This window comes from Ptiloglossa arizonensis, chromosome 9 (assembly GCF_051014685.1).
Source record: "Ptiloglossa arizonensis isolate GNS036 chromosome 9, iyPtiAriz1_principal, whole genome shotgun sequence".
Taxonomy (NCBI): domain Eukaryota; kingdom Metazoa; phylum Arthropoda; class Insecta; order Hymenoptera; family Colletidae; genus Ptiloglossa; species Ptiloglossa arizonensis.
The window spans coordinates 9,905,965-9,927,879 of record NC_135056.1 but is presented as its reverse complement, the minus strand read 5'-3'; the positions used below and the strand labels follow the sequence as shown (position 1 = coordinate 9,927,879).

The following is a 21,915-nucleotide window of genomic DNA, read 5'->3' as shown; positions in this document are numbered from 1 at the left end:
TTGAATCCTTTTCTGCTTTGTAAAATTTTCTACTTTCAATTCCAGTTACTTATCGAGCACACCCGATTTCATAATCAGTTCATCCACGATTCGCTAGCACGAAAGGCGCCGGTCGATAATTAATGTCACGAACGCGAATCATACTTCCACTCGATTATACTTATCAACGTTTTGTCGAGGCACTCGCTGGACCCGACGGCCCGTCGAGAAGTAATATCTAAACACGAAATATTCCCCTCGATCGGCATCGATTCATCACAAATGCACAACGTATGTCGCACAACCCGTTTGCTCACAATGCACAACACACTTGAGACTGTTGTTTGTTCGTGGGATGAGATATCATGCAAGCTGCATCGGACGAGAGTTGAGTGCACAATGTTAAGATATGTTATGCGTCGTAAGTAATAGCCAGGTCGACGATTAAGTCGCGTTGAATATCATATTGTTTTAGCGTATCTCTGAATTCTCGCTTGTGCGAGGCATGCCCTGATGCATGAATATATGATAATGAGAGAGAACACGAGGTTGCATGAGCATGTTTTTGAATAAGCATTAATCTAGATGAATAAGGGAAATTAAATTAATTGTTAGAATTTAGAAAAGAGGCTCTAGATATCAGGCATTACATAACGTACACGTGCAAATAGAAATGAATGTGACGTAAATAAAAACGACAGATAGTTTTAATACGTACTTATTAATTTCGGTACATTACGTAAGTTACAGATGTTAATTAATACGTGACGGAGTTTAGGGAAGAAGCGCTAGAAATAAATATAACGAGAAACGTATCGAAATAAGTAATACAAGGTATTACTTACCACTCGAAAGAACACACATGGCAAATAACAATGTAATCGTTAACGAAAGTAAAAGTATTCGGTGATAAAGTTAAGAGAAAGAAGTAACAGACTGCTAAGGTTTTACATCATCGGAATAAGTAAAAATTACGCAAGCATTATTCGCGCAAAAAATGGTGCATCGATGCAATAATTCTTTCAAAATGGCGATCGTCTTCGTGCGGTACAACGACAAATCTCGTTTAAATGCAATGGGAGAAAGTTTTTAATTTGTTTCGACATTAACGAAAATAAACTTTTTGTTGTACGAACTGAGAGAGTGCCCTACAGATTTATACTCCATTTGGCTCGAAAGAAGGGAAAAACAAAACACCAGACAAAGTATTTAACAATTCTAATTATTATCTGTTATCGCTTACATGATTTATAAGAAACGTACACGGTGTCGTAAATTTTAATCCCGGTAAAAATGCATCTAAAAGAAGCTTTGGGCTCTCCGTGAAGGAGATTCGAAACTTTTTCAAACAACTTTCAGTCAGTCCAGAGCCAACTATCGAGAACTTCGCGCGTATACTCTCATTGTCTCGTAATTCGTTTGCAACCTGTTCGTTGTTTTTACACAGGAAGGATCTTTTTAAGTATACCCCGCTTTGAAGATAGATTCAGCGCCAGAAATAAATAAAAAAAAACGATTTACATCGACGTGTAATTCATTTACCGTACGAGCAATCGATCTTCGTAGTATTGAAAACGAAGTTTACACAAACATTCGTTTATTTCGCTTCGAATCGTAATTAATAATCGTTCACTGTACGAGCAACTAATCTTCGTACAAAATGCTGAAAGTAACTTTCTTACGACCTAAACGCAAACTTGTATTGGTCGTTGATCGTCTTACAATCGAGGTCTTGCAAAATATTCAACATTTGCCCAATAAAGAATCGAGTTTATACGAACCCGTGAATATAAATCCAACAGATTCGAACAGAGATCGAGCAGAACAAGCGGTAAGTCCTGTACCACCTATCCATTTGCTAGGAAATCGCTCGTTCGGGAAGTGTGTAGCTATTTGGTTAAAATGCGGTGAACAGGCATCACGAATAAACCACATGCGACGTATCGTATCGAGTCGGGCGTTTTACATTGTGTTCAAAGTTTATCGAGGAAATTTGCCGTAAATAAATTTCACTCGAGGGATTATCGAATCTTTGAGAACGTTTCCTACGTACGGAGCGATCATTCGAATAATAAAATGGACAACTATCAATTTCAACATGACTGACACTAGCTTTAAAAAAAAAAAAGACCAATAGCATACTACGCGACAGTAATTTCGGAATAACGAGTACCAACGAAATCAAAGATGCTAACATTATAAACGATCGAAACCCAAAAATTGCTACAACAAACTCCCTAAATTTTTCTTTTTCTGTGCTAACTTTATCTAGTAAGTATAATGGGTTCCAGTTTGCAAAGATGCGCGGAATATATATTGTTAATCGCGGTATTATTTTCCGTGTATCTATTTCCTGCGTGTACACGGAACGGGAAATGTCACGGTACATTAACAATGCCGAGTTGAAATAATGAAATAGAAGGGATTCGTTAAAACGTATATTTATAAACGCTTTATTCAACAGCAGGAAATCCTTTACAGTAGTACAGGAATGTCGCGTGTATTATTGCTGAATCCGAAGTTAGAATTCGCAATTCCACATAATAGGTTCAAAGATCTTGACTCCATTGTTTATAATCTATTGTTAGCGTATCCATTGCTCCACTTGTGCACGATGTTTAAAGGGATCGGTAACCGAGTATTCCCCATTTCTCGGCTACTTTACATTTTCCTTCGATGTAACCTTATTTCCAGAGAGAAAGAAAAAAAAAAGAAATGATCAACCGACTACTCTATAAACACCATTATAGCAGGTAATAGTCAGAGATGTATTTCAGGTATTGAAGAGATTACTCGTTGACCCCGTGGTTGAACTGGGTCAAGCCACGAAACATAGTACAGAGAGTATACGCATTACAATATTCCCGAGCGTTTACAGAAAAAGTGATCGACATGTTACAAAATATGAAACCCTTGGAGAATGCTTCCTGCTTTTTGCAGAATTGAAATACGTCGAGCTTGTATTTCAACTTTGGAAATCGATGACAAGATAAATGTACGTTTGATTTTTCAAATAACCTTACCGACGTGGTATATTCAACATAAATTGATAAAAAATACAATATTAGAAGAGCTCGTGACGATAAAATGGTAACTTGGTAACTTACTCTCTCTCTCTGTGTAAATCAAATTAAAAAAATTCCTACGCGAAAGCAATTAAAAGTAAATATACGACGAGTGGATTCTTCGAACAATCGACTTAAACGAATCATCTTGTATTATACAATATATATATATATATATTTTTGCGTCCTTCGTTCATAAGGAAACAACACTGATACGAAACTCGTGTTTACGCTAAAAGTAAAGTTTCGTTACTACTTGTAGATAGTCGTTTAATTACCCAGCAGAGAGAACTTTAAGCAGAGTTAATCAAACCAGAAAAATTAGGTATGTCAAGAGCAAAGATTCATGTTATGTGCTGAGAAATTTCAACTCGTTTAGTTCGTGAGACAAATTATGTTGAAAGTCGAGAAGAATAAGTTGTACCTTTAACCCAACGAATATACACGCAACGAAGCGAACAATTCAAGAATCGTATCTCCCAGCCGCATACTGCGAATTTTGTGAAAAACGACGAAAGTGAACGTATTAATGTATGTACGAAAGAAGAAAAAGCTGTGGTCCACGAAACGGTTCTCGAACAAACAATAGTGATATCTAAATTGAAGGACTACTTCATCGAACAATACTCGACAATTGATTGGATCTTCCCAAACAACGTTCTCCAAACCATTTTACTCGCTTACAATTTTTATCGCGCAATGTACACTGACACACTTTCGTTGCTATTTGATTTTTAATACACAAAACGTTCAATCAACCGCGGAACTGCACTTTGTTCTTGAAAATGGTAGAAAGAGACCATACGTGTGCGTGCACGGAAGACAAAAACGATTAAAATTCAAACTATTTCGATTTAAAGTTGAAGCAATATTAACTACGAAGCCATATTAACGGATATAAATAAAATTCAAGCTATTCCAATTTAAAGTCGAAGCAATATTAATTACACGTCTATTCAAATTTCATGTTATAATTTTCTCGTCGGCCAGATGTTTGTATTCATCGCGAATTCCATAGTCGACGAGGAAATACGTATTATCGAATTTCGAGTTATTCAAGTAACCGTATTTAAAAGGACAGAAATCAAGTAAAAACGTACGAAGCATTTTATACATTCGGTAGCCTGAGATCGAATATATTTACACTGGATAAAAATAAAAAAAAAAAATACTTGGTCCTATTTGCAAAACCCCAGGTGACCTACATCTCGCTATGGAAACACTATTTTCGAAATTTTTATTATCGCGTGCACTCAGAATCGATCAATTTTTGTTACAAACTTCTTCGTTGTAATTGTTACGAGACAGTGACATACTATTACAAATACCGTGCTCATCGAATGATCCTTTCTGTCACTATAATCTACAAATTTCAATGGTACTTTGAACCAATGGTAATCAATACTACTTTTTGTCACTATAATTTACAAATTTCAATGGTACTTTGAACCAATCGTAACCAATGGTACTTTTCTGTCACCATAATTTACAAATTTCATTCTTCTTTTCTCGAAGACTCAACCACAGTATTATAATCACCGTGCTCAGGTACATTTCTGTCAGCGCAATCAACAAATTTCACTCTTTGTTTCCCAAAACTTTCCCTAGATACCGGTACACGACCAGTCACTTTTCCTTTCGATGACAATTTTTCGCGGAACGGAATCCGGGAAACGCTGCCTACAAATCCGTCTCGAAACCACGAGATCGTCCCAGCGGACAACACTTTTGGTCAGACGCGGTCGCAACTGGACGCAATGTCGCGAGAAATACTTCGAAATACTTCGAAATCGCGAATACGGAGTAATTCCGCGGGAAGGTTCGCGGGACGTTCCGCGCGAGAGGATCGGTTAATCGGGCGGCGCCGTGCGTATAAACGGCACGCACGCACGCACGCACTCGCTCGCGCGTTTCACCGTGGCCGGACCGTGGCCCGGGGCCCGAGCCTGCGGTGATAAATTCTAACATTTAAAGTTGTCGCTGTATAAAAAGCGGCGAACAAAAGGCGTGGAATAATACCGCGCTGCGAGCACCTGGAACCTCGGAGCGTAAAGCCGTGTGCACGGCAACAGGAAAGCGGTACCGTTGAGAGGGATGCCGGTGGAGGGATTGAAAGAAGGAACGCGGGGAAAAGAAGAAGAGGAAGAAGAGGAAGAGGAAGAAGAAGAAAAAGAAGAAGAAGAAATAGCATTAGACCGGGGGTAGAAACACGGAGTTGGGTGACCAGCAGAGGCGAACGGGATGCGAAAGAAGCTGCGCCGGAGCATCGACGCGACCGAGCGCCGGTGAAACTTTTAATTAGCGAGCTTATCCATTTATCTGCATGCCGTTGAAAGGAGCAGACGTAGCTTACTACCGAAAATAGAAGTCGAGGAAATAAAAACCGTGGGACGCGCGGTGTACAAGTGGCTGTCAAGCTGAACGAAACACACCGAGATGGAGAAGGACCGAGCGTACAGAACGAGCGAGAAAGAGGACCGAGCGAGAAGATGGCGGGAAATAAACGAGGTGTGGTAGACTGGACCGAGGCTCCTGATCCCACAATGCGCCACAATAGAGCGCCGACGATGGTTTTGCATATGAAAGAGGGCCGAGAATGGAGACCGCGAGAGATAGGTGCACGTAGTGCGATATTATATCTGACTAGGGTTCCGCGCCGACATCCACGCCACAGGCCACCCACCCATCCACCCACACCCGTTTCTCTTCTTCGTCTTCCTCCCCCGATCTATCGTCGTCTTTACCACCGCACCTTTCCGACCCCTCTCCAACCTTGCCGGCTATTTTTCTCCTCTCTTCTTTTTCTGTTTCCCTGCTCCATTTTTTTTTCCTGGCCCACCCCACCTCCTCGACCGGGAAGCTACGAGACAGCCGGTCGTAAGTTGAAAATGCGTAAGGGAAACTGCATTAGGCGAGAGGGCGTCTTTTCGCTTAAAATAAACTCGTTTCCATAGAACCACCTCTTTCCCGCCCCCTTATGGTCCTTCGAGTCGTAGCTCTCATTGTGCCGAGGTTAGAACGAGGGTCGCGGTGATCCTGCTCCCGGAGAGACTAACAAATATCGATTTATCGCTCGGAACGAAAAGACGAAAATGTTGGCGACGTGAACCTCGCGGTTTGGTCGTCGGTCGCGAATGCTCCAACTGGGGGCCATTTGCAAGTTCGCGCGACGAACACTCGGCCGAGAATCTCCTTTTCGTTCGTTGGTTCCGGATATTTGACATTTTCGGTCCGAGGGACGACTATAGTCGGCCGTGTGAAAGCTCGTGAGTCCCGGCGTCGATTATAGTTCGCGCGAAGACCCGTGGAGCACAGAGCCGACTATAGTTGACTCTTAACACTGTCGACAATTGCAACGTCGGAGTACGCGTTACCTCGTCTTCCAATCGCTCGTTAAACGAGCTTGGGTCCGTTTTGACCCGCGTTAAAGCTTCGTCGATCTCCTCGCGACGAGTAACTCAATCCAGGAACTGTTCATTCGAGAACCAATAACGCGATCGAATTTTCCCGGGTTTACACTGACCCAAAGCCTACTCTTCGAAAATTCGGGTCTACACTGACTCACAGCCTACTCTTCGAAAATCCGGATCTGCACTGACTCAAAGCCTACTCTTCAAAAATTCGGGTCTACACTGACCCAAAGAAACACCGATCGACGAAACGTTGAAATCTATCACATCCAATTACATTACCAGGAATATTATAATAACTATCGTGATAAAATTTGTTTCGTTCCTGTACGTAAACGTATAATGAAAATAATGAAACTTAGAAGAAGGATTTTTTTTGCTCGAAATCTTTCAATTGTTTAAAGTGTATATCATGAAGAAGGACTTCACCGTACAGAAGAAACAGATTCGCGCGCACTTATTTCGAAAGGGTTGGAAGAGCGCCCTAGTGCTAGGTTCGTGGGAAATCCCGTGCGAGGAAGGGGCAAAAGGCCATGGAAAACTATGATTCCGCTTTGCAGGGAAAAACCGTTATCCTCGTGCTGTAAATTTGCGATCTCTTACGGGGGTACGCAAGTCGCGTGACTCCGCGGGATTATATAGAGACCCTTCGTCGAGGATTTCGTCGGGGTGGCACCCGAGATTGAAGGAAGGGAGAGATTTTTCAGGTCGTGATGTTTTCGAACGAGAAAAGGGTTTTCCTTCTTGGGGTTAAGTAAAGATCGTTTGGCAACCTTCGACTCTATGAATATTTTTCGACCTCCTCGGGCTCGCTACAAACGAGGTGCATACGGGAGGGGGGTCTATTCGTTTGGAACCGGGAACCATTTCCTTTTCGAGATGCAACCGGATTGTACGTTGCTCGGGGATCTCGAATTGAAAAATAATTTCGTAGGTACGGTTCGACGAACAAAAAACGAACAGGATCGACCGTTGGACGTTGATATTTGGTAATTAACTAGAATGACAATTTTTCAACATTGAATGGTTAAACGCGTTGACCATCGAGGGTGTTCCGTAAAAGCTTCTTCGAGCGACGTTTTAAATTTGTTCGTATTTTATACTTTTAACGCGGGACCTTTCTTTCGAGCAATTTGACCAAACGTTTCCACCGAGAACACACTTTTAAAGGTTGATTGGACTTTTATGCAGCGTTATTCGCACTTACATCGCATGCAGTTATCAGTTTACAGCCGTGCCCGAGTTAACTCGGGCAACACAGTTGTCGAGTAATCGAGTGAAATCGTGCCTAGAGAGTAAGATAAGAGGGAACAAAATAAAAGTAGATAAACTTTGGAGCATAAACGTTCAAATTTATTTTTTCAAGTTCTCGTGAATATTTGAAAAATGAAGTAAGAAATTGTTAAGCATTTCGATTCGATTGATCCCTGAACGAAACCTTAAATTTTGTACGTAACATTTGTGAAATTGGTTCGTTGTATATACAACAAAGAAGACACAACCGAGTTTCGATGTTGATAAAAGTTATCGTCTACCGAACTCCGTTACATTGTTTTCAGATTCTCAGTGTACGGTTCTTGAAATGCATAGATAATGTAAGCGATGACAAATAAGAGTACCTCGAATCTTAAATTACACGACGAGTGATTTTTAAGGCATTGTGAAGTTCTCCTAATTCACATTTAATAATTACGTAGTAAGTGGTTTGTACCGGCTCGATGCGAGCCAACGTCGAATAGTAATAACGCAAAGATGAAATTGAAAATTATTCAACTCCTCTCGATATTTATATTAGATCGTATTCGAAGAGTTTTTTATTTTGTATCATTTTTATAATATCACATATTTAATGTTGGCCTTTCGATTGACTTTTATTAATGTCGATTAAAGATTAACGTGACTTTTTAATTTTCAATCAAGGAACGTGCAAAACGAATCAGACACTGCAGTAAGCTCGAAAGTACCATAGACATTAGCGATATTGCGATAGATATGAAAGTACCCCTTTAACATCGCGGAATGTTTGGTTTAAATTTATCATCGTACAATATGAACGTAATGTAGACGCAACCGCTAAAATTCTAAAGAACATTTGTAATTAAAATTCTCAATGACACAACGCGACAACAATTCGTTACGAATTAATCGGCTCCCTTTCGCGATAAATACCTCGAATCATTATTTCATATTTAAACGTAGCTGTATTTGAAAAAATTCTTGTAAAATAACTGGAGAAACGCATCATTGTATTGGATCGGTAACTAAGTTTTGGAAATCTATTATTATTATTATCGTTACTAAACTATCGTGCATTAAACTCGTGTTTCTTGTTTTCTTTAATTTCGCAAAAATTGGCAATTTTGTCGTAACGAAACGCATCGATAAATATTCTCTGTAAAGAAAACGTTTCTTTTATCTTGATTTAAAATGAATCTCGCGAAAGAGCGGATACATCGTTATTCTGCAGCACGATAATGCCGCATACCTCTAAAGCCACTGTCGAAACGATAAAGCTAGAATGGAAAAAGCTTCCTCACTCTGCCTACTCTCCGAATGCTGCACCTTCCGCCACCTGTTTAGATCGATGCAACACGGTTTAGAAGGAGAGCGCTTCGAAGCTCACGATGAAGTTAAAAAATAGGTCGACAATTATTTCGCGTCCAAGAAACCTACGTTAAAGTTACCTCAACCGAGAAACAAACTCGCGATCGCGATATTGAAACAAATATTACAAACGCGAAAATAATCGAACTGACTAACGATACATTTCCTACGATTCTGTATTAACTGCAAACATGATACTAACGGAATGTTTCTTCGCGTAAACGCGTATAATCTTCCAAAGTGTAACTCCCTCCGTTGCGAAGTTCGCAATATCGAAAATACGTAAAAAAAATTTACACGACACGCGTACGATTTCAACGACGAAAATTCGAAACCCTCCGATATGGATACTTTCAAGTGTATATACTTTTCAAGTATCCATATTGTCTCGAATCGAACGTTTCTCCGATGGTTGATCCCCGAGGTGCTCACCGTCTCGAGGAAAAATCTGAAACGAGATCCCTCGCACGCTGGGTCCATTCTCTCTTCGATTTCCGTCGCGGAACGCCTATCGTCGTCATTAATCATCATTCGATGAATCGCCGTAGAGAGGATCGCCCGTTGAAAAGAAAAAAAACGGGACAGTGGTTGAAAAAGGTAGAGGCGAGGAGGCGGGAGAGTGGCATAAATGTTTCAGAGTCGCGAGCATCTGTCGTCCGGGGACTTTTTCAGTTCTCGAGGAGAGCTCGTTTTTGGAGCTCTCCACGGTAAGGCGGAGAGCACGGAGAAGGGGTAGCACGACGTTCTGGAGGGGAGACGGGGCGCGGTGGAGGGGGAGTTTACTATCCTCGTATAATGTATTATAAGTGGAGGCACTCACAGGGCCGTCAGTACCAAACACTCAAAGCCCCCCCCTCCCCCCTCCCCCGACCCATCCCCCGGCCCCCGCCGTTCTATCTACCCGTTCGTGTCTCTCCCCCTACTCGCGTTCTCTGTACACTCCGCTTTCGAGTTATCGATAAGAACCGCAGACCTCTTTTGTTGGTTGATAGATAGCCTTTCAAAGCGACGCGAGGTCAAATATTCGACATGCCGGGGGTTCAATTTCATGCCAATAATATCTATGCGAAATAAGGGCCGGAAGCTTCCCCTGAAAACCGCCTTTCGACCAGCTTTTCGGCAAAACTTGGACGAGCGTACCGTGATACAGGCTACGTCCGTCGTAGCTGCCCGGCAAAGGAAAAATTCGTATTAAGATAGGACGTTGCTCGACTTTAACTATCGAGGCAAATTGTTAGTAATTGTTAGGGTATCCCAGGAATTCACATTGTGGAATTAGATACGGAGGTATCTAAATGTATACTTCTCGAAAGTGTAGAAAATTAATGTGAGAAGGAGAAACGAATTGAAATCATTTTTTACCGACGAGATAAGAACCTCTATAGAGAAAACGATAGGTTAAAAGTCAGGGGATGCACGGGAGAATTGTGTAGGAAATGCGATGTGTTAAAAATTAATTATACGTAATATGAAAATGCATCGTGATACTTTTCGAGCGATACTAAGTGTCTGTGTTTGCGCAATTTTTAATCATTTAGAATGTTGCCGTTTTCAACGATGTTTTACACTTGAAAGTCTGTGTATTGGTTTCTTACAAACGAAGCGACACGTAAGGAAATGAATGCCATACAAAAGAGAAAACATTTTCTTCTGTTTAGAATTTTGAATTTTTGCATTTTCTTTATCTTGCTTCTATTTGAAAATTTTAAAATATACGAGTTGAGCAAGAATACGCTCCCTATTTTCTTATACAAAATGTTTTGAAAGTATTATTAAAAAAATTTGAAACTATTTTTACACGAATATACAGATACATTCGGACACCTTTTACACGCGCTTCGGATAAAATACCATTAAAATTCACGAGATATCTTGAAAATATCACACGTTGATCTTGTAATTACTAAATTGATACAAATTTCGATGTAAATTTCTACAGTACTCGTTGCGATACGAATATCAATAAAAAGACGAATAAAATGAGACTTTTTATTATAAAATCGAATGCAAAAGTTAATATATACAAATCGTAACTTGAATCAATTTGGGTAAAAAGAAGGCGAATATTCGTATAAAAAGCACTCCAATGAAACAAGAGTAAAAAATGGAATCGGAGATATTATCATTTTTTTATAATCGAGGAGCTTCCGCAAAATGGGAACGGAACACGAAAAAAGAGAAATTCAAAGCTAGTAGCCTCGTATCTAATAAACCAATACGGTTTATAGGAAAGTATAAGAAAATTGGAATTTTTATTTTGAAAACCGATTATACTTATCGTAGGATTGAGAATATAAAATGCCTGTTTCTATTCGAACCATTTAAAAGAATAATATTGCCTTTTAAAATATCGTACATCGGATAGGTGCCAATCAAATTTCTCCATAATTTTGGGAATTTCGAAAGTACCGATTTACTCTTTCATTGCATCGAAGATGATTAAACCCTTACAGTGTTTTAAACATCCGTCCGGATACGAAGCATACTTGAGTTCAAAGGAGATTTTATATCATAATGCTTGCACACAAGCAAAGACGTTAATTACATCCTATACAAATTTTGGAATTCTATCATTTTCATAAACGTTGTTTTATCACCGGAAAAAACTGGAACGCAACGTAATTGAAAAGTTGCATGAAAATGTTGAAATTACGAGAAAAAATTAATCGAAATAAATAGCGATAAATTTACATCGATGTAAATAAATATATTTTCAGACATCGCGTGTACAAATATTAACGTAAATGAATAAGGACTGGTGATGCAGTGATATGTTCAAATTTAATATTTATTGTTACGTTTCGATCGGCATTGTACAGTCCTCTCGAAACATGAGATGTAATTTAGATGATGTGCAAACGTGTTAACGTACATACGTATTCTTATCTTCGGATTTAAATGTGTTACCATACATTCGTACATGATTAGATCTGATCTCATACTATATTTCAAACGCACCAGAAAATGCTAAAGAAAACGTAACGATGAAATTAAATTCGAAGATATCACTATGCAACAACGATACGTTTCATGCAACCTATACACGTATGCCTTTGCGCCAATTTCACCCAATAGAACAATTTCTCGTATCAAGAATTACGAATGCTATCGTTCCTGTTGTTACGAAATCCACAATACCAAAATATCGGCATAAAATCGGGGATTTGGAATTGCAAATATCCAGACGAGATTTCTCGGATAGATATTTTTAACAATGATAACAACAACGATACGTCTTTTTATTGTACCCGGATCGTGTACGTTAAAAAGAAAACGACACATCGATTCCCCGTGACCGGAGAAAGAAGTAAAGTAAGAGAATAAAAGAAGATATAAAAAGTAACTGTATAGGAGTAAAAATCCTCTTGCTTTGAACTCAAGGATCTTTCCCGCCACTTTGTCGCGAAGTATACCTTACCAAAGGCGATTCTCCGCGGGTTTAGCGATTAAGGCATTGGAGCAACGAGCCTGTGCATATTGTTAGCGAATAAATTGAGCGCGTGGGCGCGAAAAAGCGCAGTGTGTTAAGAAATGGGTTTGTGAGGCCAGGTGGCGTGGATCAAAGCGGACACCAAGGCGATCCTGGCGATTCACATGAACGTGATCACGAACAACGCGCGTTTATCAGTCACACACAATGCCAACACGTGGACGTTGAGCATTCACAGGGTACGCCGTGAAGATCGGGGCATTTATATGTGTCAGGTCAACACGGATCCTATGAAGAGCCAGGTACGGAAAGACTATCCTTCGAAATGGCGAGCGCGCGGTAAAACCCCCCGAAAAAAGCACGCGAGAAAGAGAGAGAGAAAGAGAGAACGAAAAGAAAAAATGGCTCGGAGAAGTGGAGAATCTTTTTACCCTAGATCCGGGTCAGATTTTTATTGTACGCGATGCTTTCGCGCGGAGGGTATTCATTTTAAAGTGAAATCCGTTCTGCGCCTGGAAGTAGTTGTTTCCACTGACCTGCTCCAGGTGGTGTTGAATTCCACAGAGTCATGCTCGAAAATTCTATTGAAATTTACATCGTGGAACGTACAACGATCTGTTGTTCACGGTTTGTTAAAATTCACTCGATGGAAACGATAATGTTAACTTCTTTTCACTCGGCGCGTGGAACGAGATCGAACGAAGATATTCGAATCGGTGTTAAAAATTATTCCACGAACGTTTCACGAAACGGACACGACTATTTGCGACACGAGACAAGGATCTTTCTACTCGACGGATGCGAACTGTGCGTGTTTAACGTTGAAACGGAAAGTACGCGAATATTTATCTCTCTCCACGCGTGGTCGTTTCGATTGTAATTTCGATCGATTAAGCCTACTCGCGATTCGAACGAAGTTGAACTATTCGATCGGGCACCCGGCACGGATTAGGGACAAGTTAACGATTTAACTTTCACCTCTGCTTCTTAATGTTACGTATCCAAGTGTTTTGGGTGCACGCCGAATGTAAATAACAATCGTTGCTTTTACAGAGTGCATTTTTGGAAGTGGTGATACCACCAGATATAATATCCGAAGAAACCTCGAACGATCTAATGGTTCCCGAGGGTGGATCTGCGAAATTGGTGTGCAAAGCACGCGGATATCCAAAACCCGAGATCAATTGGAAACGAGAAGATGGCGCCGAGATCATCTCCCGTGCTGGACTCTCAGGCGGGAAAATAAAAAGTAAGTGTCACTTTCACTATTACGAAACAACCTATGCAATTACGATAGTAATACAGAACATTTGCCAAAGTGAGAACGACGAATATTCGAAAACAGAAAGTCACTGTCATTTTTTCCAATAAAATACATGCGTCAATTTTTCACATCGATCGTACAATTGCACCAATTGCGCGCTCTTTAAAAATTAATCAGTAGTTTCGTCGTTCTTGACAAGTTCGTTCTATCGGTTACAATTTAATTAACGAACATTACGAATCGTATCGGACGAATGTATAATACGTTTCACTTTGTTCAAAACACTTTTCGAATATGTTTTAAGACGTTAAATACCCGCTTTTCATAAATTTATCTGCAGCTTCGTAATTTTTAAATATCTGTGTCTGTCAGTCACAGTTTCATTAACAAACGCTGCGACTGTTACCACACGAATGCACCTTTCACTTTGTGCAAACACATTTTTTTATATATATATATTGTGGTTTGTCTCTCGTTGTTTCGTCGGAGATACGTGGCTCGCCACGATGTATTTACATAAAAGAGAAATACAAGCGATTCCGAGGTCAGGTGGCATATATTTTAAATCGCGACAAATCGACAGTAAATAAAACAGAGATTCGTCCAGCACTTGACACGAACCAAGCACTCTTGAGATAAAAAAGACGAAGTAGGAGAAGAGAGGGAGATTACCCTTAATTGTTCGAGCCTTGGTAGAAAACGAGCTATAACAACGGATCTTGAAATAATCTCGAGTACGAATCAATCGAGTAAATATTTCTACTTTGGATGATGGTTCTGGCGTGAGTTTTCACTGTGTTCGAGATACCTCTAGCAATGATTCTACAATCCCCCATTTATACAACTTTCTCATTTCCTATTAATTTATCAGAAAATCGCACGATCTTCGTTATTTTATTTCTCGTATTTGAATGTATTTTGCCAAAACGGGTGGAAGGTAAACGAATAAAACTCCAGGAGGAAAGTTCGTAATAATCTGTTTCATCGTTTTGTCCTACTGGAGTTTTAAGGTTGGCCAGTGTGCGACAGTTTGATACATTTTCATAAGTATAGATGATTCGGTCGAGCTGGTAATTCTAAACAGATTATCGTTGTTCTCGCGTTTCACGGAAGACGGCTCAAATAAAGTGAACCGCACATGACAATCCCTCTAACCATTGAATTCGCGGAAAGCTTCCGTTCCCCGCGAAAGGAGGCTGTCGTCACTCGTATTTCGAAGCTTTCCTTCTAGATGCCTCGCGTTACATCGAATCACGCAAATACTCAGCCGACGATGCTTATCACAATGCCGACTGAAGTAGATTTCTAGTCAGGGAATGAAAGAGTAATCTGATCACTTTTACACGAACGCGTTATACCCGGGCGAAAATCTTCTTCTTCGGTGTCCTCGTTGCCTGCACGAACGAACGGAAAACAAAAAAATTGAAAAGATTCGACAAATAATACGAGCCAAGTGGGGACTAATCGCGAAGATCAAAGGGGGAAATGGGTAAATTGAGTAAAATGACAGGTAAGGTATCCAGTAAAGGAACCAGTTAATTAGGTACATAATAAGATTAGAGGGAACGAAGTGTGCGAAGGTTGATGAAATATCGACCGAATAAATAAAAGACTCAATTATCGAGGGTAAAGTGTAATTAAAGACGAACGTAACACGACTTACATTGGATAATGTTCTTGAAGAGGTAACGGTTTTACAAAGAATTTCACTTGTAAATAATTTTGTGTACAATGGATGCAAGAGAACAATATTAAAGACCAAGAAACGTATTATCATGCTGGACGAACAAGTCACTCTTAATTTGCACGAGTTCCGTTTTAATTTTTCAGGAAAGAGATTCTTTTTTGTTTATTTACGAGTACATGAATTATTTAATAGTTAAACTGAACGATAACTCGCTGAACTTGTGCAGTTATTGATACAATTATAGAGTTGTATTTGAACATGAGCAGACTTTGTGGCGAAATTTCTTTTCTCGCGAATCACCCTTTGCACTTGCTTCTCGTTAACATGTTTACTATCGTGTTCCGATATACAAATTGCATCAACCATTTCTAACAGAATTTCCAATTCGGGAGACTTTGATTTGCAAACGAGGGCGAAACAACGTTTTCACCCCGGTGGTATTTCTTTACACTTGGTAAGGGGTGAACAATATTGAATGAATACGATCGACGTATCGAGTTGAAAGTAAGACCCTATTGAAGATAAATCCGATGTGTCGGATTAGTAACGAAACCAAATCGATTTCAATGGTTGATTGATTCGATTACAATTGAGTAATTTATGAGTGCAGATCTTGGAGAATAATAACAATTTTCCTCTAAAAAAAAAAAATTGTTCATCGAATTTGAAACAAATCGTGCAATCGTAACCCCTCTGTCGATCGAACGTACTATCAGTGATTTAACAAAGCGTATTGAATTCGTCTCGTTTTAATTTCAATTTTCATTCGTTTCTATGGTTGCTTCTAAAATCATACTTCGCTTTTCGTTTCAAGAGTTTCGAGTATTCTTTCGGAGAGACTGTATCGAATATTGTGAAAAATGGTACAATTTAAGAAAATAAAGTGCGGAAAAAATTAAATACCCCGCCAACGATCACATTTGAATATATTTGACGATCGTTTCAGTTTACAAGCCCTTTGTCGGAACTCGATGCGATGAAACGAAATTATTCACTGAATCTTGAATGCAGCTCGCTTTATGTAACACGATATTGATATTTGTAACAATTACGCGAACTGCTGGGTATTATTCACTGCCAGTAATGTACGGATAATCCAGCCCGAGCTCTGAGTAAAATTTAGCTGAGCTATCGGAACTCTCAATTTGGAAGTATTACATAATTTCACTGTTTTCTATGATGGCGAGCAATTGTTATCGTATTCTGGGAAAAGGTCAAATTCTACTTCTAAATCTCTGTTTTATTTATTTAACCGAAATACGATTACCGTCCTCACCGATACCAAACGAGAAAATAAACTATTCGTTTCGAACATTTCAAGCGTTTTGTCGAACAGAATACACAGAAATGGTGCTAACAATTTAAAATTTTAAATTTGTATGAAAATATATTTTAAGATAGATTTTTTCAAAAAAAAATTCTTACCGATCCAGACGCGTAGATTAATCCCGAAAGCCACGAACAATATATTTTTTTACAACCCGTACATGATATACAGAACTGACAAGTTTCCAAATAAACTCTACCAGCATATTTTGCGGATAAAAACAAAGCGAAAATGTTGTACGGATGTGTTTCGAATAACGCTTCGTTGAAAATTTATAACTTCTACACGATAAACGGGCACGACAGGGGATGTTTGCTTAAAAATCAACGAGAATGTGCTAATTGGTGTTTATTTTCTAACTAAAGAGTAGCGTTTAATATTCGAAAATAAATATTTATTTTCACGAACCGTGCGCAAAAATACGTCCCGTATATTTCTCGAAAACATCGTCTTCGATCGCGAGTTGCTCGAACAGATTTTCAAATTTTTTCCCTCCGTTTTATGTATTGCAGAAGCCACCGTTGAAGGTGAAACGCTGACTTTGTCGAAAGTAACCAGAAGCGAGATGGGCGCCTACCTGTGCATCGCAAGTAACGGAGTACCACCATCAGTCAGCAAACGGATGATGCTGCACGTGCACTGTGAGTACGCCCTAATATCGTTTCCACGGTTATTTTCCCTCGTGAATCTATCTCCCACCGAAGATTATCTTCTTAGTCGCAATGGATTCTGCTGATTCGCTCATTTCGGTATAACTATAGCAGGCATAACTTATTTCACGAAATCCTCTCACGTACGAACATCCTTTACTGCCATCGATTGTTGCCTAAGATTACACTAATTACCTTATACGTTGTAATAACAAGCACGATCGTTCACGGTCCTTAAGCAGATAGGGGAAGATCCAGGACAACGAAGCTTTAAAAATTCTTAGAATATGCTTTCGTTGACAATTAGATCCTTGTTTGTTCGAGTTACACAATGTGGGGAAGACTTGTCGTAAATGTGAACAGACTAAAATATAAAAGAATATGTTTCTGAAATTGATGTTGCAAGGATATAATTTTTCTCGTAAAACTGGAGACATTGACGATAGCGGTTTCGATGTTCTTTTTAGGTACTGTAAAATATAACGGTACATAACACTTCTTTCTTTTGGAAGGGTATTGAAAGTAACTAACTTTTGTGCTGAATCAATTCTGCACCTTCTCTAAATATATGGACGTTAAACATTGATACGTCCGTATACCGACAAAATGTACGAATGATTGAAGATTAATTTAAAGATTAATTAATATTTAAATGCTACTCATCGGGACGTCTGTAAACGTTCATAAACGTACGTCGTTTATTTAAGTAGAAATCTTGCTTCAGTTCTATCATCACTACGTACCGTTGTAAAGGAACTCGTTGAATCGCGTAACGATCAAGGATCGAGGACTGTTTTTTTTTCCTAGACGTTTCTATAATTGTCTGCTACGATAACGTAGAATAGAGCCGTACGATAAAAATGATTTACAGTCGGTGAAATTTCAAAGTGCATAAATACCTTTACCGGGTCTCGTTTTCCGACTGATTTTACGTGACGTTGTACGTTGAGTTACATCAAACGATAGAGAAGCTTGTAATATATTCACCGGTATACCGAATTCTACACATGCGAATTCCATAACCTACTTTCAACGTCAATGCTGCTCGGAATAGTCACGCTTTAGAATTTCTATACGAGATGTCTTTTACACAGGGTGCGATAAATTTCATAAATTGCAGTAATGCACCGAAACGTAATACCAGTTTTGCACACACTTTTTCGAGCGTTCTCAAAAACGCTAAATTAATTTTATATTTCGTTCGAACAATATTTCGTATGTGGGTAATTCGACTAGTTCACCGCAAGAGACTAACTCATTCGAATCATTTGACGAGCTGACATTCGCAATATTACAGCGGTCTATACATAAATATACGTGCAAGATTTCCGTGCAAAATATTTATTCTTTAATTTTTATGATTTTTTTGAGAAATCCGTGGATACTTTCAATTTCCTACAGGACCGTCGAATCAAACGAGCAAAATATACACCGCATTAACGCATAAAATCCGCACTCTACCGATTATTTTATCCACAGAAATTCCCTACTTTGTTTCCACAAATTTTCCATTGTCGCAGAGAATAGTTCTCGAAACTCTGATACATTTCCCTCCTTCCAGCTTGTAATTCCGGCATACGGTAAAAACGAACGATGCTTCGAAAAACAAAGCAAAAATTAAAAAATTATCAATTACAAAATATCAATGTTCGAAAGTCGCGTTCCCCGAAATATTGCCCGCGAAAAGACGAGATCGGGTCTCGGTGAACTCGTCGATGTACGGAAGAGAGAAACAAAAAGAAGATGGATTGCAAATAAAATTGTCCTTTAATCTCAAAAAAGTGTACCGTGTACCCGACTGGATTTAGGCACGGAACGTTTGCTATCGATCTCGTCGAGTGTAAATCTCCAAAAGCGTAGCCTTATCCCAAGGTCTTAAAACGTCCCGTCTCGACCGAAACGTACATACACGTACTTGGACGCGTTATGGCAGCGGAGGCGGAGGCGGAGGTGGAGGTGGTGGTGTTGGTGGTGGTGGTGGTGGTGGTGGTGGTAGCAAAGGCAGAAGCGTGCAAGGAGATAGCCATCGTCTCCTTCTTTGCATAATTTCAGCGCGGCAAAAGGGAAGCTCTCGCGTCCGTATTAGAAAAGAAGAAGCGACGGAACGAAGAAAAGCGAAGGGCTGCTAGAGGGCTGCTAGAGGCCAGGATGGAGCAAGGGGCCTCGAGAGCACGGGGGATGAGGGACACGGGCGTCCGTCGGCGTCGGAGGCGGTAAAGGGAAGGAGAAAAGGAAGCAAAAGTAAAATACAGTTTAAATAACAGCGCGAACCGACGTGGCTAAGGCGTCGTCGAAAAGTGGGGGTCGGGGGGACGTCGAGAGGCGGTCGGTGGGACGTCGGGAGAGGGTCGGAGGGCGTCGAGACGGCTGGCGGAGCGTCGAAAGGACAGAAAGATAATAAAATTACACTCGAGGCGATATACCTACTCGCCGTTCCGAGTTTAGCGAGGACACCGTGGCGAGGACGCGTGAGACGAAGGAACGACGGAAAAAGAACCGAGAGAACCGGAACGGGCTCTGCGGGCCTGGGTATAGGGAGACGTGTACAAGAAAAGAGAGCGAGTGGAACGAGCGTCTAACAAGCCCGACCTTGTCCGGTACTTTCTCGTAGCAGGATCAAAATGTGGGGAACGACAAGTGTGCACGTAATGCCGATGCGTTGGAGGGCGGAGACTGTTCCGCCTAGTTGTTATGAAAAAGTGGTTGGAGAAGAGATCGAAATTTAATTAGACAATTTCCCCGATACGTCACCGATGCGAACGAAGAGAGATGCGATTCACACGTTTCTATCCGAAAGTATACTTCACGTGAAACGAAACTGAACAATATCGATCCCTGAACTGCAGGTTTCACGAGATGAGAAACGTACGAAGAACACACGAGGAGTATATACACTTACGCGACACGAAATATTAGAATTACCAGGTTGACACGTGAAACGTACTCCGAATACATTTCGCATCTATTTTGCACAGTCGATCGATTACTTCGGTCGCGAAATCGATTTGTACGCGCAAATACCAAGTCGGGATACTTTTGCAACGGAAGAACATTTTCGTCGTGCTTCGCTTCCTCTCTTCTCTGTCAACTTTTCTACCCCAATCTCAATTCATTCTTAAAACAGACGTTACACGGTGTCGTATAAAATTAGCGCCACTTACCGATAGAAACGGTCTCGAAATTAGACGTGAAAAATTTCTATCCACGAAGAGAACTCTTTTTTCAGAGCGAACCGTGTACAGTCTTACACCGGTTAATAATCTCGGGATATAGCGGTAAAATTGCGAATAAATACCCGTGATTGAATTTTTCTCTCCTTGGAAGAAGAACAATCGGTCGACGTGTGACGTGGAAGCTATTTCCCGTACAAAAATTCGGATACAAATTTTCCCGAGCGATACCCACCCAATCCGGGGGGAACTCGAGATAAACGGAAAATGGAAGGTACGGAAACCGAGAGGGAGCGAATGAAAAAAACGTAAGGGTGGAAGACGAAGGACACGGACCGCGAAAAAGGGGACCGGCGAGGGTAGGAAAAGCGTTGCATGGCCGGCGAGTTAAGTCGCGGTTACGACTGCGTTTCTCGGTGTCTTAGATCCAGGGGAGAGGTAATTCTTCCCCGGAAATTGGATGTACCCAGGTTCATGCTACGATCTTGCACCTGCCCTCGGGCGATAAGATCGTGCGGGATAATCGAATTTCATTGAATACGCTCCGTGCCCGCAGACCGTATAGACGATTGCGTCCGCGAGCTATTGCTTCGAAATTCAAGCGATCGGGGCTATTGTCGACAGAGAGAACGGAACAGGGAAGAAGGACAAACTGGATCATCGACGAGGATGGCTGGATCGTCGACCGTGTCGCTGGGATCCGTACGATCGATCCACGTTCGTTCTGATTGTTATATCTCGAACGCAAAGCGAGACATTCGCTCGGCTCCGTTACCACCGGGAACGATCGTTTCTTTTTATCTTCGCGAAACCCGGAAGAGGAATTCTCCTTTTTTGATAATCGCCTCGTCGCGAAGGGGGTGTGTCCTCCCCGAGAGTCTCGGGGTACGGTGATCCTGGTGAGTGCAACAGAGCGCGTATTTTCTCGCGATTCTGATCGTTAACCTACCAATGGGCTCATTTAAACCGTTTCGAATTCATTTTTATAGTTACTTAAATTATCGACACCGGGTTCAGGGACATTTCTTGCGTCGAATTTACGTATATATTGGGAAGCGATAGGTATAGAAAGTTATAAAATTAGAAAGCTTCGAAGAAAATTAATTTTGATACGTATGTACGAAACAATGTAACGTGGAACGTCGTAATGGAACGTGGTCGTTACATTCCGTGAACGTTTTCGAAGAAAATAGTTTTTTCTTAGGCGATGCAACTTGAATAGTAGGAGCAACTAGTATCGTTGCTAGAATGTAACTTGTATCGTATAGAATGCAACTTGTATCGTATAGAAGGCAGCTTGTATCGTATTCGAAACGAATAAATATATTC

At 40.5% G+C, this 21,915-nt stretch overlaps 1 protein-coding gene across 1 annotated transcript in view; it reads left to right on the top strand.

Annotated features, from left to right (window-relative positions):
* Positions 1-21,915, top strand: part of LOC143151650 (lachesin) — a 244,963-nt gene that overhangs the window by 194,404 nt on the left and 28,644 nt on the right. The window contains exons 4-6 of the mRNA XM_076320999.1: positions 12,608-12,790; positions 13,542-13,737; positions 17,279-17,407. Coding sequence (XP_076177114.1) covers positions 12,608-12,790; positions 13,542-13,737; positions 17,279-17,407 — 508 coding nt within the window. The remainder of the gene's footprint in view (positions 1-12,607; positions 12,791-13,541; positions 13,738-17,278; positions 17,408-21,915) is intronic.